The sequence below is a fragment of the Barbus barbus genome (genome assembly GCF_936440315.1).
Source record: "Barbus barbus genome assembly, chromosome: 30".
NCBI classification, from domain to species: domain Eukaryota; kingdom Metazoa; phylum Chordata; class Actinopteri; order Cypriniformes; family Cyprinidae; genus Barbus; species Barbus barbus.
Window position 1 is genome coordinate 17080735 of NC_136758.1, and position 25275 is coordinate 17106009.

The 25275-nt window shown below is 36.8% G+C and overlaps 1 protein-coding gene across 1 annotated transcript in view; it reads right to left on the reverse strand.

Moving 5' to 3' along the window:
* kcnh1a (potassium voltage-gated channel, subfamily H (eag-related), member 1a) overlaps positions 1-25275 on the reverse strand; it is a gene marked incomplete at both ends in the record, with an annotated part of 52061 nt that overhangs the window by 11818 nt on the left and 14968 nt on the right. Inside the window, 4 exons of the mRNA XM_079385744.1 lie at positions 3560-3756; positions 6535-6787; positions 8225-8424; positions 22832-23261. Of these exons, the coding sequence (XP_079241870.1) occupies positions 3560-3756; positions 6535-6787; positions 8225-8424; positions 22832-23261 (1080 nt within the window). The remainder of the gene's footprint in view (positions 1-3559; positions 3757-6534; positions 6788-8224; positions 8425-22831; positions 23262-25275) is intronic.

Below are 25275 nucleotides of genomic sequence, written 5' to 3' on the forward strand. Positions count from 1 at the left end.
TCATTCTCTTCGCCAAGGGAGTTCCAAATGCAAAAACGAGACTGTAATGCCCTACATCCTTAAAAGGACACACTTCAAAGGGCTCTACTAAATGAGCTAAATGAGCCTTGGCCCACAGGACACGACGGCACTTCTGGACCATGTTCATATATGGCTTCCTTTTTGCATGATAGAGATTTAGTTGGCATCTGCAGATGGCAAGGCGGATTGTGTTTACCGACAGTGGTTTCTGGAAGTATTCCTGGGCCCATTTAGTAATGTCAATGACAGAATCATGCCAATGAGTGATTGAGAACGAAGACCACGGGCATCCAACAAAGGTCTTCGGCCTTGTCCCTTACACAGAGATTTCTCCAGTTTCTCTGAAATTTTTAATGATGTTATGCACTGTAGATGATGAGATTTGCAAAGCCTTTGCAATTTGTCATTGAGGAACATTGTTATTAAAGTATTCAATTATATTTTATGCACTCTTTCACAGATTGGAGAGCCTCTGCGCATCTTTACTTATGGGAGACTCTGCCTCTCTAAGACATCCCTTTTATGTTACAGACCTGATGTCAATTAACTTAATTAGTTGCTAGATGTTCTCCCAGCTAGATCTTTTCCAAATTTATTGCTTTTTAAGCCCTTTGTTGCCTCTGTGCCAACTTTTTTGAGACTTGTAACAGGCATCAAATTTGAAATGAGCTCATTTAGTGGATAAAATTGGCTCATGTGATTTGAATGTCTTTTAGTTTTCATTTAATTCAAATAAAAAAAAAAAAAACATCCCAACATTTCCGGAATTTGGGTTGTTCTAATAAACAGCAAACATGTTAATAATAGGCATGCTAATAAGCAAGTAGTTAATAGTGAGAACTGGCCTTTATAAAAATAAAAATGAAATGTTTTACTAAAGTATTGTTTTATTATCCAGTATTTTTTACTAAAGTAAAATTCAAAAGGACTACTTCGTTTTTCTGGAATATTTCCTTAGAATATTTGTACTTTAATTCAAGTACATGATTTATGTTCTTAAATGTTGATTACCACAGTAAATATGAAACGCTTTGATTCATGCATTAGTTAAAAATAGGAAAAAAGTGCCAACTGTTTTTGTATTTTGTTGTTGTTAGAGGTTATTTTGTGCTTAAATTCAACCCAGAATACTTCTTCGGGGCTTTGGAAGAAGTGACTCTTCTGAACACTCTCAATATTGCATTTGGGAGTTGTGTGGTTAGGAATGAGGACTCATGCATACATTAAAAGTAGGAAAACAGTCCCACAATCACAAATAGACTGCAATATGTACTCTGTGTATGCTGCTGCTGCTGTTTTATCTAGGCCAAAACGGCCTATTTGACCACTGTATAAAGTCTATTGTAGAATAAGGAATTTGTCCAGAAATATAACATATGTAATCTTCCTGACATATTTTTTTTCTTTCTGGGTCACAATCAAATGGTAAACATCATGACTAATTCATGGAGACATGAGCTAATTAAAGGCTCCCACTTGGCAACGGTGTCAGAGTGGCATTAATATAACCAGATTTTGCGTTTTCATATTTAAATGTATTGTTTAAGAGAACAGAGCATTATAGCTAACAAAACCATAGTGTTGAGGTAAAGATCCAGCTAACAAGTGACACAAACATGACAAAAGTCCATTATTGAACAGCTCAAAAGAGAGACTATTGAGTGAAGCTCTCACCTGTGCCATTAACATGTTAAACAGTATATATTTATGCAGCAGATGCATTATGTAAATGGATTTGGTCCTGGCTCCAATATGAAAGTGTTTGCTGAGGTATATGATAGTTATATTTAACCCATATGGATAAATATAACTATACAGTGCAAGCCTTTCCAATAAAGAGGCAGACGCTCACTGAGCTATTATTAGCCTCCTCCTCAGACCCAGTTCCACTGAGAAACAGAACTCACGCAGGGCCGAGATCCAAGATTTAGATACACTGAGAGCCATTTTATCACACTGACAGCTGTCTTTATTATGAACTGGGAAGGAATTTTTGGCTAGTATAATTGCTACACTTCAAGATCTGGTTTATGGAGTGTTACAGTTCATTTGGATGTGATAAAATGAAAATGCAATTTAATGTTTTTCTTCAGATAATGAGGGACAGTCAGGGATGTGGCCTGGCAGGTGGTGTGTGCACTCTCTGGTTTGTACGTGGACAACCCAGCTTGGGTAATTTGCTTAATCTTTATAATTTCCTGTCACTTCCATACTATCCTCTCCAATTAAAGCCCATAGAGTTGAAAGACAAGGATTTAGAAAAAGCCTGCATGTCTTTTAATCCCTTAATCCACCTTTCAGTCATTTCTAGCCAATTAAACAAGTCAGTTTAGTGTTGTTTGTGTTTCTGATCAGACCATTTCTCTCTTTTTCTGTCTTTCTCTCTGATTGAATGGTAAAGCAGCTCTATTGATCTCTTTCTCTTTACTTTCACTTAGATGAATGGTGCACAGTTCTTCAATTCAGCAATACTTTATACATTAACAGCTCTCACAAACATATATGTTAATTATCATAGTATTTCCTCAGTTGTTTGTACTGGCACTTCCACTGAAACGTACACACACTTAACCCTCTCCTCTTAACCGATTGTATTAGGCCCTTTTCAAGCAAAGCATTGTGTAACTGCAAAAGAAGATTTGTGGTGGGGGGGGGGGGGGTTCCTACTGCATTTATAAAGTGATTTCTGGTTTACTACGTTCACAATATCAGATATATCTGATTTCTCTTTCATTTTATTTCATGTTTTCTCTTTTTTGGACAATGAATCATATTCTATATAAGTGTAGGGACTCCCAGTTTCATCTGTCATCTTGATTTTGTGTGGCAGTTGTAGATACACATGGCATTATCTTCTTTTTTCACTTTAAGACCAGTGGCAATCAGCATTAAAGATGTTAATAGTCTACCCAAAAATTATGTCCCCATTTACTCACCCTTTCTTTGGAAGAACATAAAAGAAAATATTTAGAAGAATGTTGGTAACCAAGAAGTTTCAGTTCCCATTTACTTCCACCGTATAGACAACAAATACAATGAAAGTCTATGGAAACTGAAACTATTTGATTAACAACCTTCTTCAAAATATCTTTCTTTTGTTTTTTGTAATTGATGACAAACTTTTCATTTTTGGGTGAACTACCCTTTAAAGTTTGGAATATTGCCATCTACTATGTTGGAGTATCAATCAGATATTTACTGAATTAATTACAATGCTGTATATTTTTATTTAACCAATCAGTATTTCAATACTTAAAGCTTAAACTGCTTAAATCATCTTGATTTACTCTGATTTTCACTATATGTGGTGATGTATGTGAGCATGTTGATAAATAGCTTTAGGAGCTGTATTTATAATTTCCCACGAGTTCAGCATGCTACAATCTACTTCCAGGTGTGCACATGCTGTGCTGTGAAGTTTGAATGTAGTAACCTGTTAATGTGGGTGCCGTGAAATTCTGCTTACATATGTGGTTTGACAGGGCCCAGCGGAAAATGAAAGAGTACTGAAAGAAAACGGCAGACGGCATTCACTCACCCGTTTGCGCAGGTTGTACGTAAGCAGGAGGTTTCGTGAGAAGTGGTTGGAGAAGGCAGTGTAGAACTCTAGGACTTTCTGAAGCGCATCCCGTTTGATCACATGCAGGTCACAGTATGTTAGCGCTCTCACATTAGCACACGCCTGAGCTAGCGTCACCTCCTTCCAGAACACGTCCCCAAACACATCACCTTTACCTGAGGAGAAGCACAGACACTTTGTTATTCACACAAACAGGCCTGATTGGTACATTTATTGAGGACCATGACTGTCTTAATAATATGTGACACTGTAGTCTGCAGTACTGGCTGCTGAAAATTCAGCTTTGCCAGTTATATAAAACAGTTATTTTATATTGTAATAATATTTCACAGTATTACTGTTTTACTTTAGTTTTGATGCAGCCTTGAGAGTGTCTTATGACATGTTTTCCATTAATATAATTCCATTTTCAGTTGTTTCAATAATAAACCATGTTAAATTAATTTATTTCTTATTTTCTAACACACTTTTTTACAGCAAAAAACATAGCAAATGATCTCTCTGTTTTGTCTTCTCTGTCTCAGATTACAGTAGACAGATCATGTGTACTGATTTTATTGGTGTGAAATTCAACTTGTGTAAAACTCCACCACTAACACATGTCAGATCAGAAGATTCAAGCAGTTGAAAGCACTGTTAAAATGTATTCACAGTAATATCCTGGCAAAAACACATTTTCATTATGACTGGTTAACTCACTTAGGCTATAGCTCTACATATGTACTGGATAATAAGAGTGTCTGACAGAGGAGAAATGATGAAGAGACATATTTCCTCAATCCATTACTGAAATCAACAAATGCACAAAAGTCTTCTCCATCCATCTCCATCCGCGCACATCTAGGATGAACAGGGTTACAGAGCCAAAATGTCCACTCAAATAAATTATTTACAGATCTTCTGTGTCTCAGGAAATGTTCTAGAATACAGATTCTGCAGGCGGAGAGAGATATTTTAGCATCTCACAGTTTCAATTAATGATTGTTTTGGACTAAGCTCAGTATCAATTTTGTAGTTGTTTAAACTAATTTAAGGAGGAATAACCACCAAAACAAGGGCACTGTCACTGTACTCTGTTCGTTGTACTTTTAAGTGAGAGCGAATGAAAAGAGAGAGTCCATAATATGTGTAGTAGAGCAGAAGTGTGATTATACATCTACAGGTCACTGCGTACTGACCTCTGACCCAAAGTTTCGCTCAATCCGCCCACTCAAGATACAAGTGGTCAGATCGATAAACCTTTTTATTCTGTCTTCATAGTCTAATCTGTGTGTGTGTGTGTGTGTTCAAATTTTAGAAGCAAGAGAGAACATTTGTGGCTTTTCAGACTGATCCTAAATCAGTTTAACAGCCGCGGCAGAGAGCCAAATTTAGAAAAGCATCGTTAGTTTGTCAACAGAGGAAAATACGGCCATTAGATGCTCAGCTCTGTGGCTTCAGGAGGCGAAGCAGCCTAATCTTTTTTGTGTTGCGAGACAGACGGATGTTAGAAATGACAGATTCTACAGTACATCATGGACTTTATACATCCATGAGTCACATGTCTGACCTAAGATCACTGTTTGCCTTAGTTTATTCTTTTTTAGGGATGTCTAGTCGATACTAAAAAAGGATTAAATAATACTCGTATGAACAGTAACAACAGGCAGGACAATAAAATCAGATACGTATCAAAATTTGAGATCTAAGCATTTGGGCTCACAGTATACAGTATAATATATCATTAATGTTAATTAAACAAATATATGGGTAAGAAAATGATAACGCCACTCACTGCACTTTTATTTATTCATTCATTCATTCACCCATTCATGTATTTCATTCAATCATTCTTTATTAAAGATTGCTTACTGGAATTATTATGTGTCAGGAAGAACGAATAAATAAATAATACACAACATCTAATTTCATTATTGTAGTATTTGAAACTATTTCTTATGTAGTTTTTTCCTATATAATAAATGAATAATATTTGCTAATGTTTTTGCTGTAATATCAAAATTGGTATTCTTAGGGGAAGGTTTTCATTTGATTGAATGAATGAGACAATATGCAGCCAACACAAGAGAATATTACATCATTTATAGCATTATGACATTTTTATCTGTTTCACTAAGAAATCATTTTTTAAAAAATAGGCACTTAATGCTGTGGTATAAACTTTAATAGTTCAATGTGCTGCAGAGATGTTTTTTAACATAATATAAAAGACGTCTACTGCAAGCAAGCTGGAAGGCTTCTAACTCAATTATTGCCAGAAAAGAATGAACTCATACTTAGAGAAGATCTTCAAAACATCTTACAACATATTGTAGTAAAAAATACTTTTCAAATATCATTTTATTGTTACTTTTTATCATCAGCTTTGGCCATATTTTGCATAATTTATCATGCTTTATGCTCAAAATTTCAACTTTTTCCTCTTCATTTCATTTTATTACTGTTCTCTGAATATTTTACACACAGAGGAAGAGAAAGAATTGGACACATTGATCAAAGAGGATACAGGGTGCAGGATGTGGGAATAAACAAACATGAGAGGGATAGCACAGTGCAGAGGAGTGGGCATAACAGCCTGTGTGTCAGTCAAGACATATGATCACATAGAAGCTCTGTGGGTGCACATAATCCTCCCATAGGGAACTAAACCCAAGACAGAGGGATGCTGTCTTCATGTCAGTGATTCTGTAGAGGAAATTAGTTTTGAATACAGTAACAGCCGAAGCAGACGTAAGCCCTGTGGTGTCAAAATTCTTAGTGGGCAAACTGCCTAACAGCTTGCACCACTGTTAAAAATGTAGCAAATAAAAAAATATTTGACCTCACTAATCTAGTCAGCTGTTGGACGGCAACTCAACCATCGCGATCTATACCTAGTCAATACTCATTCATTCAGAGCCAGATCTATTTCTCTGTCTCTGTGTTCCTCTTACCCAGAATGGCGACCACCTCGTCGTCTTGGATGACCTCCAGTGACCCTGACACCACAAAACAGAGGCTGTCCACGCTCTCGCCCGCATGGTAGATAAGATCGCCTGGAGCGCAGTGGATGGTCTGGAACTCCATGGCCAAAGCCCGCAAACAGCCGTCACTGGCTAAACGGAAAGCAGGATGTTCTTTGAAAACCTTCCTGTTCAGGTGCACACATATATCAGCACGCATGTCTTTAGGGCAGATCTGCAAAACCTGTAAAGGGAGAGAGAAATAACAGATATAAGTGGTAATTCTCCTGCACTTCATTTGATTTAAAGGGGTCATGTCATGATCAAATTTTCCTTGATCTTTTGAGATAAAAGAGCTTGATGTACTATGGATTTATTTGTAAATTTCATACATGCAAATGGCAACAAGCAAAAGACTAGATTATAAACACTAAACAACAGCATCTATATCTAATTTAGCAATTTCGGTCACACTTTATTTTAAGGTCCAATTCTTGTTATTAACAAACCACTAACTATGACTTTTGCCTTGAACTATGACTTGAGTCTGCAGCCAATGAGACTGCTCAACTTTTAAGTAGCCTAGTTCAGTGTTCGCAGTATGATGGTCCTGTCAGAATTCCTCTGAATCGCTCCACCTCCCCCAGCTCCACCTGTCTAGATCTACTATGAGATTTATGTATGCCTGCATGTCTGTTTATCTATTAACAGTTGCAAGCCCGTACTTGCTGTGCCGCTTATCTAGCCCACTAAGACCAAATACATTAACATTGTCATATCATTAACGTATTAAAATTTAAGTAAGTTATCATGATTGAAATGGTTAGATTCCAGTTCCGATGACTACAATTATTGTTTTTTATGTTATTTTTTTTATTATTTATTTATTTATTTTAAGTTAAACTTTCAGCTGTTTTAAATGCATTGCTTTGATGGAAAATCCCTTATTTTGGATTATTTTTAGTAGCCAGGGCATGATTAGATTTTTTTTTTAAATAATGCTAATTAATTCAATGTACAAAATTAGCAATATTAATTGTACTAAATTAACACTGACAGCTCCAATTATAATTTTTTTCTATTGTCAAAAATTAGCATTTTTCTTTTTTATAACCCCTGTCTCACAAATTTCTGTTTACTGTCATTCCAGTGATGCATACTGGGAGGCCAACACAGAGAGAAAGAGGTACAGGACACGCGTGCCGGTGTACATGTGTGAATCTGAGCGCATTAGCGTGTGACATGTTCCCCGAGCTGCCATTCCCATCAGCCCCTCACTTTTCCAGAGCATCTCCCTTTCTGCATGTGGTTGTCACGGAGACATGGAAGTTGGCTCTGGGGAGAGTAGTGTAAGCCTGTGTGATGAGACGGCTAAATCACAAGAGCGAAAGAGAGAGCGAGACGGAGACAGCTGGAACGTTCTGACAATGCCCGCCCAACGGGGACTTCATATCCACAGAGTCATGCTGTTCCCCTCCTGCGGTTTGCGTATAAATGATAGGACGAGTCTAAACATACAGCGTGAGAAACCATCTTGCTAAAGAATCACACTAATGTTTAAAAATACTTAGCTAGACACACTCACACAAACATTTCAGAGCAAGAGTGAATAACCACACACACACAAGGGTGTCCAGAGTTGCATGCTGGGTAATTGGAGTTGGGCGTACAGGGTGTTCACCTTTTCGGTGTCAATACCGTGGGACATGGACCACGTGGAGGCGATGTAATCCATAACCCTCTCGCTCAGGCCTTTGGGCACCTGGTACAGCTTGAGGAAGTCCCGCACACTGTTCAGCATCTCATGATAGCGGTTTGTGTTAGCATACATCTGCTGGAAGATAGTTGTCACGTTACCGAAGATGGTGGCGTAGAGGAGAGCTGTAGGAAAGATAAAGAAAGGCAGAAAGAAACTTTGGATTAAATGACAACACAGAGGAACAGAACCATGTAAATAAATCACAAAAAAGTGCATTAGTCTATATACAGTATATAAAATAGTGTTCAGAAATTGAAGACTAAATTAAATATTTAAAAAACTTAAATGTAAAAATACATATTACATTTTTTAAATTGCAAATTTATTTAATTGCATTTATTTAATTAAAGAGTATCATTTATTCATGCAAATAGACATAAATAGAAGTAAATGAAAGAAGCCCAGAAGAAAATTTTTTAGATGGATATAAATATTGGAGTTAGTATGATTATTAAAATATTATTTTAAAGAAATTAATACATATATTCCGCAAGGAATTGATCAAAAGTGACAGTAAAGCCATTTGTTACATTTTCTTTTTCAAATGAATGATCATTTTTTTTACTTTCTATTCATTGAAAATCATTGAAAAATCCATTACAGTTTCCACAAAAATATTATGCTGCACAAGTTTTCAACATTGATAATAAGAAGAAATGTTTCTTGAGCACCAAACCAGCATATTAAAATGATTTCTGAAGAATCAGGTGACACTGAAAACCAGGCTGCTGAAAATTCAGCTTTGCCATCATAGAAGTATGTTATTAAACATACTAAAAACGAAACCAGTTGTATTAAATTGTAATAATATTTTACAATATTATTGTTTTCACTGTATTTGTGAACAAATAAATGCAACCTTGGAAAGCATAAGATACTTCTTTCAAACATTACAAAATCTTAACCACCCCAAACCTTTGACTGGTATATACAGTATACAGTAGACACGTTGTGTAGTAAGCAGTTAGAAAAGCTACATAAATCTTATTCCATAAGTTACCAGCACCAGAACAGAGAGAGACAGATATGACGATAATAATAAATGACAAAGTGAATTGTAAATGAGTGAAAGCACAGGGCAGAAAGAAGAAGATTCAATAAAAGCGAGTGATTGTCTCTTTTAAACTGATTTAGCCCTCCTATAATGGCTCTGCACACAGGAGAAAATCAAATTATGCATGTATGGACTCTAGGTAGCTAGGTAAGTGTGTGTGTGTGTGTGTGTGTGTATCCCCTCCTAAATACCTTCAGATGAGAATTGTGAGCTGCTACTACTCTACATTCATGTCTGTCTCATGAACACAGGAAACACAGCCCAGATGTAGCTACTAAATGGATAATTCACATAAAAATCATGTACTCACCCTCATGTCAATCAAAACCTGTATACTGTAATTTTGTTCTGCACAACATTTTGACCATGTCTGTCTGTGGTGCATATGATTCATGCTCTACTATCTACTCTACTCTATTCATCTTCCACTATCTAAAGTTCGTGCACACTTCCAAGCTATTGCGAATGCCGTTGTTAAAAAAGTTCAAAGCTTCTCAGTATTTGTCATCTACCCAGCTGCAGTTTTCTGGGACCCCAGCCATTATTATTAAGAGTCTTGTGTGTAAGAGTCTTGTGTGTGAGATGGCGGTGATGTACAGATATGCAGTGTGACGGTCTTTGCTGATATAGGGACAGATTTGGCTCCAGGGTGACAAGAACATGGAACGGAGCTGACAGAGACTGTCCTACTGAACACATGCACACACACACAGACACACATCCTAGATGCTCTGAAACCACACATAGGACACAAACACGTCCAGATGGATCAATGTGTGAGGTCACAGGGTGGGCATTTGTTCATCCTGCAAACTTTAACTGCTTTCACGGTTAAACATGAACTGTCCCGTCGAATCAAACACACATGCTCACATCTGTTTTTCATTACAGAGGCAGGCGAATGTTCATTAACAAATCAACAAATAAGTGAGCCAGGCAGCTCATTACACACCCTCCCCTTACATTAAGACAGCTGATGTACACTCTTTAATCGTGTAAGTGTGACAGAGAGAGAGAGAGTTAGTATTTCTTGAGTGTGTCATTAGTTTGTTCTTAGAGATTGCATGGATCGTCTGGGCAGCTCTTGACGGAATGATCTGATCTATAGTTCATATCACATATCAAATGCTGAAGTCTTCTGAAACCCTTACAGAGCTTTAATAACAACATTTTACAGAACAGAATGTTTAGGATATTCTTCACAAATTCCTTTTGTGTTTCATAGGTTTGGGAACATCATGAGGGGTGAGTAAATGATCACAGAATTTTTATTTGTGTGTGAACGGTCCCTTTTCATCAAACTAAGAAATCAAAATTCCCTTGATCTTTTGACATACAAGAGGTCACAGTACTATAAAAACATCCTGTAAGTTTCAGAACTCAAAACTGTCTTAATCTAAAAACAGTTTATATTGAAGCCATAGAAGATCAAGAAGATCAACGCCTGCTTCTACATCACTGCCCACTGATTCACGCATGTAGTGTAAATAACGAGAGAGGCAAACGTGCAGTTCTACACAGAAACCAAACGATAAAGATGGCTCTGAAGACAACAAGACGCTGTGCAGTGCCTTTGCATTGTCTTCTTCTTGATTTCTAATGAAGTTCCAGACCGTGTCTTTAAGAGCGTAACTTGGTCCTTTGTTCACTTACGTTTACCAGGGATTCGTTTACAAACAAGGTACAATTCGATGTGAGACTGAAACTAAAAGATGATGCTGTGCTGACTATATTTTTATACAGACCCCCCACATGATTGTAAAGCGCTTTAGGTGTACAGCAATACACAACAAGGCGCTATATAAATGCTTCATTCATTCATTCATTCATTCATTCATTCATTCATATTGAATCCGACAGTAAAGTCGCACCACACAAGTGTGAGTAACATGATCATTATGTGGTCACTATTGCTTTGTCTGTTATTATTGTTTGATATGTACTGAGTATTTATGCATTTCAAATCTAAATCACAGCAGCATCCATCTATGAATGATGTAGGCTGTCAAACAGACACAACTGTTAGCCAAGCATAGCAGTGTCCGTTTACTTCCGAGACAATCTGCCACGCCAGTTCAAACAGAGAGTAAGGGGGGACAGAAAATAGCCTATTACTTCTAAAATATTTATGTAAAAATTTGACTAACAATATAAGTAGACCTCAGAGCAGTAAAAAGAGCACATGACCCATTTAAGGGTTACAGTGAGGAGGGATTTTTTACTGTTTATTATCTTGTGCAAATCTCAAGTCAGTAAAGTCACTTTTCTACATTACCCTTAAAAATAGACATTTTCTGTAATCTTTCACTATGATAGAGAAAAATGTGATTGAATAGGTAACTGGAAACTATATTGCTCACTAAATCTTTGTGACTGACACTGAAATTCCTCCATCCACCCTCTGTTTCTCTCTTTCACACTCTCATTTACTGTTCCCCTTAGCAGCTAAAGCTGAGGTTTCATGAATTTAACATCTTTTCTAAAAATAGTCACATTTGGGTTATTCTGTTCCTCCTGAAATACACAACTCAAACGAGGAAATGGCATATCGAGCATGTGATTTAAAGTGGAAACAAGAACCACATTAATCTTACTTGCATTCATATAGGAGCCTTAAATCCACTGAACAACATGCTCTTTCTGTGTGCTCTTATATGCAAGTTCAAGTCATTAGAAGAGGAGCAAAAATTAGCACTAAACACCAAGGGGACTGTCCTGAGACGGTACTGTAAAGCAGGACTCATTAGTGAAAACGTATACATTTTCCACAAAGTTTTGAAGATCTGATGTTTGTACACCTGCTCCGTTCATTAGAAAAGTGCTGCGGCAATTGTCTCGGCGTGACACATTCACAACACCGTTTCAGTACAAGATGTGCACATCACACTGTCTGCTTGAGCTGGGCTGCTGCCAGAGATGGAGAGAGAAAATGAGCGGTAGAGCAAAGAAAAACATGGGGTGGAGGAGATAAGCCTGTGTTAAGTGTAATTTGATTAGAGCAGGTGATTAATTGTACTGCCAGCATAATACTTGGGCTCTTCCCTCCATCCCTCCCCTCTCTTTCTCTTTATCACCCCTTTGCTTTGCCAATACAGTATAAAGCATTGTTTCAAATGAGTTCAAATAGTGAAACTTACTACTAACCATTTCCATTAAAGGGGACCTATTATGCAAAAAACACTTTTATAAGCTGTTTGAACACAGTTGTGTGGCCGCAGTGTGCCTATAATGTTAAAGATCCACCAACTAATTTTTTTATAAAACCAGTAAGTCATAAACAGTCTCTCTAAACGAGCTGTTTCAGATTCTCCCTCTGTGCACGTCACCGAGGGGAAAAAGTCCCACTCATTTGTGACGCTCTCTATGAGGCGCCACGTAGGATTTAAATCAAACTTCGCTTATCAATACATACATAACACACGTGCATATACACCTATAAATTACTCGCATATACATGTATACTATTGGATGTTCAAAATACATATATGAAATACACGTGCACACTAATATGAAATCCATACCAGTACATATTATGTTAGTAATGAATGCATATACACTTGTGAATAACTTGCATATACATATAAACTTCCATGCATATACACCTATAAACACTCGCACATACATATAAACTTTTCAATTTCGAAGGAAAATCCCGGGAAAAAATCGGTAACGTCCCCTATACGTTTAGGAATTAATACCAAGTTTCGTGCGCAAACGTCAGCTGCAAAGTAAGTATCACGCATTTGTTTTCCAAATTGCCTTTCTGAAAGAGCTGCTTGGCACTCTGTAAGGCTAATGATGCTTAAGCTATCATTGTCTCTTGTGTGTTTTCGCTGATGCTGCCTTCAAGTGCTATCAGAATGATCGTGAATAGGAATGTGGTAGTTAAAAGTTGCGTATGAAAGCAATGTGAGTTGATCGCTTGAAGCTGTCGAGCTCATAATCAGAAGTGGGACTTATAAAGTTTGTGATGCATGAGACCAGCTATGTTGTTATTTTTATCCAGTGCTCCCTGTCTGTGTAATTCATAAACGTGAATTTATTATGCACAGTATATTGAGCTAAAACTTCACATGTACGCTCTGGGGACATCAGAGATTTATTTTACATCTTGTAAAAAAGGGGCATAATAGGTCTCCTTTAAGGGTATGTTTGCATGACAACTTACTAAAAACTGAAAAATTTCTCCTTTACGTTTTTGTGTGTGTGTGTTTGTGTGTGTCTGTGTGTACAGACAACAATGTTGTCAAAATGATCGATCACACAGATCCACTAACGCAACTTAAAATGTTGTAATATCCATGCCAGGCCAGTAGTTGGCAATGTCACACTGTAAAAAAACAATACACAAACATGTATAAGGCCTATACATGCGCACGACATCACCGTTTTCACAAATTTGCATTTTTGTAGTTTAATAACAGTATTGTTTTCAGAAACTTGCACTTTGAAACCCATTTTTAGAAGTTTAAAAACATTACTGTCGCGTAAATGAGATTCTATATAAAAACGGTATCGTGAAAATGCCCTCTACGTTTACAGATATTATCAACCTTAAAACACAACACAATGCAAAGCCTAATTCAAAATACAGGTAAAAAAACCTGTGGAAAATCAGTACGGAAAATTAATTCATATTAACAGAACATTACAGACTTTTCTTAGAGTGTACTTTTTATGTTATAAAAGTAATTAAACCTCTAAAATTCAGCTTTAAAGTGCATATTGCAGGTTAAAAAAAAATTCAAATGAATATATAACCTTGTATGAAAATACCACATGAACCGTTAATGCAGGATTTGAAAATGTTTTACAAGACGCGAGGGCACAAATTTAGATAAAAAAAGTGAGGCTTTCCTTGACAGTTCTCAAAAACCGCTTTTTTTCAACATCGCGTCATATTACGTCACATAAGGGAGTCGTGTGCCGCACTCTGCTTTGAGCGCATGAGTCAGTGTGTTTTCGGTAGTTATTTTTATTTCTATTTATCATTGTCATGGTAAATTATTGTGTTTGTGGAGGTTGCACAAACTTCAGCCAGGCAGGACATCGAGTCCACAGGTTTCCTAACAAGAAATAGGACGGTATCTTCCGGGCCTTGGTGCGTTAGTGCAGGTGAAGAGACTGGCGGTGGTGTGTAACTTAACAGATGTGATGGAGGCCAAGTGGAAAAGCATGGTCAGCAGTGAATGTGATCTAGACTTGTGTTTGCTTCTCCCAGCATATGCCGTCTGACTGCAGGTCACCACAGGCTCCACAAGAACACAGCACTCTCATGTCCACTACACCTGCTCCTCTCTCCAGATACCTCCAGTCAGAGGATCAACATGATGAGGCTGTTGGTGTATCTCTAGCACAGCCTTCACCATTTAACACACTTTAACAACACATTAGTGTGATACTCAGAAGATTGTTAAATGTTTTTAAATGGGTCAGATGGTATTTCTTTTGGTAGTATATGTTTGGTACATCTACATATATATATATATATATATTAACAGTTGAAATGTTGTGTTTTGAGTTGGGTATTAACAGTGCTATGAAATAATATTTATGATTTACTTATATATAATATATATATATATTATATAATAGTTTATGAAAAAACGCTTATTTTTGTTTACTGTGTTGAGAGGTGCTGAAATCGCATTTGGTCTCGTACTGTATCGCGTATCTTGTCAGTGTGTGCACTTGCTTGGCCATTTTTAGTTGATAAACAGGAAAGTGGGTTCAAGCGCCAGCAGAAGGCAGTGTAATGAAATAGCCTTTAAGAGAAGCAGTCTATCAGCGGAAGTTTAAAATCAGCTCGTAAGTGTATTTACTTGTCTCAGTGTTTAGCGCATTTGCCGTTGCTAGGAAACGCTTATTTTTGTTTACTGTGTTGAGAGGTGCTGAAATCGCGTTTGGTCTCGTACTGTATCGCGTATCTTGTCAGTGTGTGCACTTGCTTGGCCATTTTTAGTTGATAAACAGGAAAGTGGGTCCAGCTGAATTGAAATGGTGTTTTGTTGGATTGGTATAAAAAAGGTTATTATACCGCGGCAGCGGTCGCGCAGGTCGTCGTGTGAAGCCCTCTTAGTGTGAAGACCGAAGAGTGTAAAGACCATCAACTCTACCGTGCGACTCCACCGGGCTAGGACACCGGCAAGGGATAGAAGTATCGCTTTTTATTTTAGTTTATTCATTTATATATTTATTATTGAAATGTTGTTATATGCATGTGTCAATTTTATTTAATTCTTTATTTTCTTAAATATGTGGGTATATAGTATTTATAGAGTTGTAACTTTTAGTTTTAGTTACTTTTTCTTATTTGTAAGTCGCTTTGGACAAAAGCGTCTGCTAAATGACAAAAGTAAAGTAAAAGTAAAGATTTAGTGCTGTATAAATAAAACTGAATTGAATTAACCATAAATGCAGATCTGCTTGATTGTGATTTTATTTTTTTTATTGATTGTCAACAACATGGGGCCATTCAAAACCTTTATAAAGTCCTCCTTCCTCTGTAAACTATCTTCTAATGGCTGACAACACATGCAGGTAAGGGCTGCCCAGAACACCATAGGCCCAGCGGACAACTTGTCTGAATGCTGTCATTATTGATTGTGTTATACCAATGGCATCAAAAAGTGTTACTTATAGGTAGTCATGACCTAAATAGAGTTAGCTTGTAATTGAGAATCAAAATTATTCAGACTGTTTTAATATTAAAATCTTTAACAATGTATTTATACATGTATACAAGTATTTAGCTTAGAGTAATAAATGATTTCTGCCCTAAAACGTGTCTGCTGGCCTGGAGAGGTCTATGCTTTCCTCGCATTTCCCACACAAGCACCTATGAATGAAAAACGTGTTTATCTCTCTCTCCTGCGGTGATAAGAAACCACTATCACGTAACATTAGTGTCGGATATTAACGAGTGTGACACGCCTGATCAACGCTTATTTGTTTCTATTACTGGTAAGTATCAATACTAGCATTGCTATTGCCTGATTACATTAGCTAACGTGTGTATATCTGTAAGTTAACACTGATCTCTCACCAAACACCTGCCCTGTTCTCCTCACATCAACTCAATTTGTCTTCTCTGACCGTTGTTCTGTCTAATCCTGGCCTGTCCTGCTCTCTTGGCTGCATAGCAGGCTTATCATTTTAACTGTGGTCCGTCATACGAGTGTAAATACACATTTAAAATTTCCTCAGCGTCCAAACTGTCATTGCGATCCATTGTTTTCCTGTGGTTTAAATGGACCGCTCTCCCTTCTGATGCGTCACTTCCGGTTTTGGCGCATTTCAGATGCGGAAGTAAAATTCTCTCACAAAAATGACTCCGGAAGCCTTAATAGCGTATTTTAAAGTATATTTTAAAGAAAATCTAGTTCCTACAGTATTTTTCTATACATCGACTCACTGGAGTCTCTAACCTGCAATATGCCCTTTAATATTAATATTTTCATCAGTAATTCAAATGTAATTATCTAGTCATCATAATTATAATTCAAAAGAAAACATCTCAAAATTGAAACCTAACAATTCAGTCCTAATTTTGACCCCTAGAAATTCAGATCTCTTTTGCCTTCTAATCAGCCATTACTAACTCATCCATTGCCATGACTGATAGCATCATTTAATCTGTTTGTTCAGAAGCACCAATTATCCTCATTAGGTACCGCACTCATAAATAAGAGCCACAGCTCTGTGTCTTGTCTCTTAATGGATATGTGTATATATATATATATATATATATACACATACAGTGCCCTCCAAAAATATTGGAACAGTAACGACAAAATTGCTCTGTTGGCTGTGGAGTCAAGACATTTACAAATATGATTAAAAGATGAATATGAGACAAAACTACAGAATGTCACATTTTATGATTCAACACATAGATGTTTTACCAGATAAGAAGTTCAGCACTTTTAGAGTTTCATCCCTCTATCTGATGTGAGCATAAGTATTGGAACAGTTGCCTCACAGGTCTTTCTAAGTGATCAGCTGTGTCCTGTTGCATTAATTCTTCAGATATTAAAAGCAGGGAATGTGTTGTATCAGTTATATCCATTACTTCTGTATTCTGAATCTTGCATTCAATGATGACACACACAAACCAGGATGAAGATGAGGGAGCTGACTTTGAGAGAAGAGCAAGCAATTCGGATGCTAAAAGAAAAGATGAAGTCAATTAGAGCTATAGCAAAAAAACAAAGGGCATGGAGAAATCAAGAGTTTGGAAACCACCAGCAACCAACAACGACCTGATCGGCTGAGAAAACAACAGTAGTTGATGACAGACAAATCATAAAAGCTGTGAAAATGAACCCAAAAAGACGTGTCTGTAAAATCACCAACAACGTCCAGAAAGCTGGGGTGATGCTCTGACAATCTTCTGTCCTCAGGAGACTTTGACACAGAATTACAGATGCTACACAGCAAGATGCAAACCTCTGACCAGCACCAAAAATAGAAAGGCAAGATTAGAGTTGGCAAAAAAGCACAAAGGTGAGCCAGAAGAGTTTTGGAACTGTGTTTATGGACCGATGAGACAAAGATGAACCTTTATCTAAGTGATGGGAAAGCAAAGCTTTGGAAAAAAAAGGGAACTGCAAATGATCCCAAGCATACAGCCTCATCTGTAAAGCATGGTGGAGGAGTTGTCATGGCATGGGCATGCATGGCTGCCTCTGGAACAGGCCCTCTCAACTTTACTGATGACTTAATGTATGATGACAGAAGCAGAATCAATTTGGAAGGGTACAAAACCATCTTGCCTACCAATATTCAAGAAAATGCCACCAGATTCATTGGGAAGTGCTTCATATTGCATCAGGACAATGACCCAAAACACCCTGCCAGTTCAGTCAAGGAATTTATAAGGGCAAGAAATGGAAAGTCTTAGATTGCCCTAGTCAATCCCCAGATTTAAATCCGATTGAACATGAATTTCACCAGCTGAAGAGGAGAGTAAAGGCAGAAACTCCACAAAACAAGAAACAATTGGAATTGGCTGCATTAAAGGCTGGGAAAAGCATTTCAAAGGATGAGACCAAGAGTCTGGTGATGTGATTCAAAAACTGCATGTTATGTTTACTTGTGTTATCTTTGATTAATATCTTAATTTGTTTGATGATCTGAAACATTAAAGTGTGACAAACATGCAAAAAAATAAAAAATCAGGAAGGGGCCAACACTTTTTCACACCACTGTATATACAGTGGTTGTTGTCACTATTATTGGGATTAGTTGAGTGTGTCTTCTTTTATCTGCTGTGTTTGTTCCTTGATTATGTCTGTAAATGAGGAAGAGGTAAAAGAGAGAGAAAAAAAGAGGGGAAAAGGGAAAGAAAGTGTATCTGATCAGATGAAGCGAGTCCTTGTCAAAGGATTCCTTGTGGCTGTGACTCTATTACAGGAACATGTGACAGAATATTTAATATCTTGACATCTCTGCTTCCAATTGAACTTGCATCATTGCCTACAAAGGGCCATGTGATGGCTCTTTCCGCTCCACGTTTGCAAACACTGTAAATCTGTATCAATGTCAGCTGAAAGGTTAGGATGCCGGGGAATTTGGCCAAGGTAAATTTATTAAGCACCAAATCTACTGGAAAACAGGCTCACATTCACTTAGGCAATAAAGAAAGATCAGCCGTTCAGGTACGTTTTAAATTCCCATTTCTGGCAGACACGTTCAGTTCACTCTGATGCTGATGGTGTCAGAGTATCAGGGGCATTGAATATTCTGGCCAATTTATTCATGACTCTCAAAGTCACTCTTCGTGCAGTTTTTTTCATTTCAATTATATTTTTATTCTATTTAATTTCAGGATATATTTATCATCTCTTAAAACATAGCACCACACACTATTTAATCTGCCCGCTCAAACTACAGTGCACCATTCTCAATGCACCATTCTCAGTTTAAGTTAAAAGCTTTATTTGTCAAATTCATAACAATAACTGCAGTACTTTGTGTAAATGAAATGTATTGAGCTAAATTTTAACTTCCATCTTTATTGCATCTCCGCAATATTTACAATTCAGCAGCATGGACTAGATCCTACATCAGAGAACACTGGATTTGCCAGAAAATCTCTGCGTTTTGTTTGAGGCTGTCTGTATTAACTTAATGAGATTCTTGTCTGTAAGCTGTTGTCTGTAAGTTTTATGGAGAACAGCTGTGGCAGTATTTGCTGTAATCAATTTGCTGGATGCTGGTTTAAGTGTAGTGTCGACTTTTTCAGATTTATCTGCACCTAAATGTTACATAGAAAAAGCAAAATGTAGCTGGTTGTTTACATGTTATTCAGACAGCTGCTTAATAGACCTTAGTCATGGTAGCCTTGTTTTTGATGGGAAGGAAAATTAGGCTGTAATGAATAGAAATAGCATAAATAGAAGAAAAAAAAAAAAGAAAAAAGTTCACTGGACAAAAACTCCATAAAACAGTTGTAAAAAAAAAACATCACGTAATCAAGGACCTTTATACAGTGTGTGTGGCATTGTAAAAACTGTGTATTATATCTGTTCCTCACAGCCATTTTTATCCGTGTTAAATTCAATATAACATCTAACATTACTAAGGTTTTGAGAGAATACTCCAATAGTTAGAAATCAAGCTTCAATCAAGAAATCATTCATGATATGTGTGTGTGTGTGTTTTATTCATATTGTAGTGCACCTTTAATTTTCTTTCATTTAATTTTTTTCCCTTTTTATATTAGTCAACAATATTTTTTAATTCTAGTTTTCATCTTCATAATAGTTTTAGTTGGTGAATTTGGGTGAAAAGAAGCCTGAAGAAGCAGGATGTACTGTAGGAATGAATTTACACTCAAAACATTGTGTATTGAGAATTTAGCAACTCAATGTCCTATTTAAAAGATAAATTACAGGATTTTCTACTCAAAATGTTTTGTTACTGTGATCATCAAACTGAAACGAGTCTTAACTTAAAACATCGTGTTAAACTATAAGCTATGACCTTATCAATATTCATAAACTGAGGCTTCGCTCCTTTTGTGACGTCACAACCTGTGCACATGCAGTGAAAACACGTGAGGAGCATTAATGCCTCTCGAGGAAATTAATCTGAAAATAAAGAGAGGAAGTTAAGCTATCAATAAAACATGGCAAAACACAAATTTTGCATGCATGCCTCGTAAATGCATATCTAATATGTATGAAGTTATTAGCTGACAAAAACTCCTGCAGGAGAAAGATGAAAGCTGCTTCATGTTTGTCACCGGCTCAAAGACCCCTGCACGTGTACATCGGCACATGCACACAGGCGAGCTTCAGAAAGGTATCTGTGAGGAAAACAAGCCAGGGATGTATGTTTCTACCTGTTAGTCTGCCTCAGTCGGATTTACATTTTCTATCAGTCGTTAAACTCGTGCCCCAAGCTAGCGGTTGCCATGGCAACAGAACAGGCATTCCAGCACCTGCTGCCAACCCTGTTCCCCGAGCAACCCATGAAATCAGCATCTGCACTTCTGGTTTTGTTTCAAAAGAAGAGACTAATTTCGCTCACAACTTCTCTAGACTGTGGAATAAAGCCCTTGAGAATGATGCAAACGGTGCTCCAATCAAGTGTTTACACTCGGCGCTGATTTAAAATGTCACTACAAACATGATGAAACATCAGCAGGATTCAGAAATCTGAAATGCACTTGTGAAACAAAAGCCTTGCAGGTTCACATCACTTTGAAGCGTTTGAGAACAGACTGCAATGAGATGCCAGTTGAACATTTTCATTAACTGTTGTTAAATGAGCATAAAACACAACTTTTAGACTGTTATGTAATGCAACGTGACATGAGCTACAAGAAACAGTTTGAAAAAGAAATGCCTGCGAGCTTCATTTCTAGTTCATGCTGTATATTTACATTGAATTCTTTTTTTCCCTTTATGTGTAATTATGTGATTTGAGTTCCCTGCGGCCATCTGCACATTATAATTATGGAAAATATATGATTGTACAGAAATGTTCAGTGCAAACTGAGTCATCAACATTTTTTAACTATTTTCCCAGTCTGGCTATTGCTAATTATTACAGTTCCATTATACTGTGTCTAAATAATTGATAACCCTTTATAATAAGGTCCCATTAGTTAATAGGAAATAAACTAATATTAAATAACATTTGTTACAGTATTTATTCATCTCTGTCAATGTTAGTTAATAAAAATACTAATGTTTATTGTTAGTTCATTTTAGCTGAGGTCCACTAAATACAAAAAAAAGATACAAATGTTATGTTAATGTTGGAATTAACATTAAAGCGCTTAACGCTTATAATGTATTATTCACTAATAATGTAATATTAACAAATGCAACTTTAGCTGACATGAACTATCAATGAATAATACATTATGCAACAAAAACTGAAATCAGTTGTTTATTTAAAGTGGATTGCAACATTATACTGTACAGTATGAAAAATGGATATTAATTTTAAGATTTGCTAAAAATTACATTTAAATTATTAGTGTTTTTACAGATTAATAAATAGTAAATAAATGAAAATATACATGAAATGTACAATGAATAATCGAAATCAATCTAGACTAAGTAAAGAATTACGCAAGTACATGTTTTTCCTTTCTAGTTACAAAACGGACTTGTCATACAGTAAAAAGGTTTAGTTAATTGATTTAAATTATTTTGCCTATTATATTTTGAAACAAAATCTCACACATAAATTCTAGATCCCACCTCTGAACCTAGTGATGTTCTGCACTGTATGATTGTTTTCCCAGAAAGCCGCTATGTATGTTTACTCTGAAAATAAGCTACTCATGATAGAGTTTCACCATATAAATAACAGCGTACTGGCAGCTGGTCATGTTTAATAGCACATATAATGGAACTGACTCATTTTCCTCTGAGTGGTGAATCACAGCTCAATGGCAGTGTGATCTGCGAGAGCCTCGCCGTGGATGACCCTGCAGGCATCATCTCTAGAGTCAACGCTCCATTATTTCGCTCATCTGCCTTCATAACAAATCACTGTTTAGAACCAAATGAAATGGCTGTCTCAGTCAGCAAAAATGGTCACAAATGAATCAAAACACAATTGAGGGGGTACGGATCATTTCACACTGGAAAATATTACGGTAACAGGATTTTTGACCAAAGTACCTTCTGTAGCTAAAACCTTTTTCTATGTTTGCCAGTTAGAGAACTTTACCTAGCTGACAAGTTTAAAAAGCAGATTTTGCACCCAAATGACACAGAAAACCACGTTTACATTTGCAAGGCATAAACATGCATGTAAATAATCAAAAAATCTAAAACTTGGCCAGTGGGTCATATTGCTGAGCCCTGAATTCGCTAGCTGAACTAGCTGTACTGCACTAGTTAGTTACTTATACGCACAACAATTACTAGTTCTCATATAATAAACAGACTTATCAACACTGTATTTTTTCATGCAAGCATTTATAAAGTAAATAAAGCATTTCAACTCACATCCAATCATCATCATGGCCACAGCGAAGATCTTCTCCCCATCTGTGGTTGGAGCGATGTTTCCAAAGCCAATACTGGTTAGGCTGGTCATGGTGAAGTACAGAGATGTGATGTAGACTGAATCTTTCGTAGGTCCACCTTCCCATCTTCCCGTCCCACTGACGTTGAAGCGATAGGGTGCCCCAACTGTCTCACCCAGCATATAAAGCCAGCTCTCCGGACGTACTTTGTTATGTTCCTCATCTATGACCTCATAGTCTCCAATGCTGTACCAGATGCAGGCCAACCAGTGGGCCGCCAGCCCAAACACGCAAACCAACAGAACCAAAACAGCCGCACCGTACTCGATGTAGTGATCTAGTTTGCGAGCCACTCGGCCCAGACGCAACAGCCGAACCACCTTCAATGAACTAAACAAGCTACTGATACCCTGAGGAAGAGACATAGAGACAGAGAGAATTAAACACACTGAAAAATATGTTTTCATCCATCCATCAAATATAAACATTATAGGCCGAAGCAATCCTACAGACACTTTTTCTTGAGTCTAAATAAAGTGCATTGTCTCTCTTAGCACAGATTCTCTGCATTTATAAATATGCACAGGCGTCTGCCAAGCCAACCCTCTGAAATCAACAATACAGAGAGCTGAAACAGCACCTGAGCAGCCAGAACAAAGAACTCCTCAGATCTGAACAAACACGCTGGAATATATTCAAAAATAACCTAAGTGTATAATCTTTTTCTAAAAGTGTACTTCTGTGTTGTCAAAGGATGATTTTCCCCTATTTTTTCCCTATTATTTATTGTCACTAAAGTTTCTGCGAACATTATTCTGAGAAACAGAAGAGGAGTTGAACCACTACTAGTTGGAGTGATGACTTAATTTTGAAATTTGAGTGTTGCTTTATATATTATATATTCCTTATTGGGTGAACTATGAGCGCATGTTCATGAATAAAACAGCTTTCTTGAGTGCACTGCACGTCAATCAAACAAACTACTATACACACAAGGACATCAATAGTATATTGGAGACTTGCTTTAGGGAAATGGCCACAACAATAACATTAAATATGTATAATGTCTGTTTTAAATATTCAAGCCAAAATCACCCTGTAACCCTATATTTTTTATTTTTCACACACTCTTTCAGATCAGGAATTTATGAAGGGATTTAGTTGGGTAGATTACAAATACAAATTACATCACTTCTAGTGATTTCATCAGTTCTCTTTGAAGAGACGCTGAAAAAGAAATGAGACGTTTTCTTTTTTAGCCATTTTGCAAAAAAAAAAAAAATGACATTTTGGATAGTATTTGTGCTGCTGCTTTTGAGTAATTCTGTTTAGTGTGTATGAATTTTTTATTAAAGGGATAGTTCCCCTAAAAATTTTAATTATGTTATTATTTACTCACCCTCATTTTCTTTGGAGTTTTCATGCGTTTTTATCCATACAGTAACAGTTTATAGTAATCAACTATGTTAAGTTCAGAAAATTACCAAAAAAAATCACCATGAAAAGATTGTCCATATAATAGCTTTGCATTCCCTCAGTAAATCTTTAACCCGAGAACAGCTACAAACTATTTCCTGATTCAGTTAGTTGAGCTCAAGAACCAGATCAGTGAATAAATGATTCTTCTGAGCCAGCTCTTTTCCTTGAAATGGCTGACTTGTTCAAATTTGTTGTTTTGAACAATTCATTGATGAGTTCAACTCACTGAGTCAATGATCCAATCTACTACTAACTACTCATATTCTGGTGTGTTCTTCACACAGTTTTCATTTGACTCTACAGATAATCTGCAATAAGTATGGACTACTTTTATTGTGCTTTTTGGGCAATGTGGAGCTTAATAGATGAAGTCACCATTAAGTATTGTATGAATCGGAGCAGCAAAAAATGTTTCTAAAATATATAAAACTTCTCTATTTGTGTTCCAATGACAGCAAAAGAGTGAGTAAATAAATGATAACAGTATTTTTGAAATATTCCTTCAAACACCCTATCAGCACATCCACAGAGTTACAAACACTGACACACACACACACACACAGACCATACAGTTTAATACACACCAAACAAACATTTAAATGACAAAAATTCATTTAAAAAGATTTGACTGATTTGACTAGAAACATGAAATAATGGACTATGGTCTAATACTGCTTTTGGTTTACATCAATGTCTGATTGATGCCTTGAGGCACAGCATATCAATCAAATGCCGAGTTTTGAGATGAAAGGCCTACTTGAGTGACAGCTCGATGATTCCAGTTCTTCATTCGCCCACAACAAACACAGGCAGTGCAAGGGACATGCAAAAAGAAAGAGGGATGAGGAGAAAAAAAACAAAAGAGAGTGACAATGGTCAACAGAAGAATATGTGAACAGTCATTGCAAACAAAAGCATGGCGCTTTGAATCAAGAGTGAAAAAGC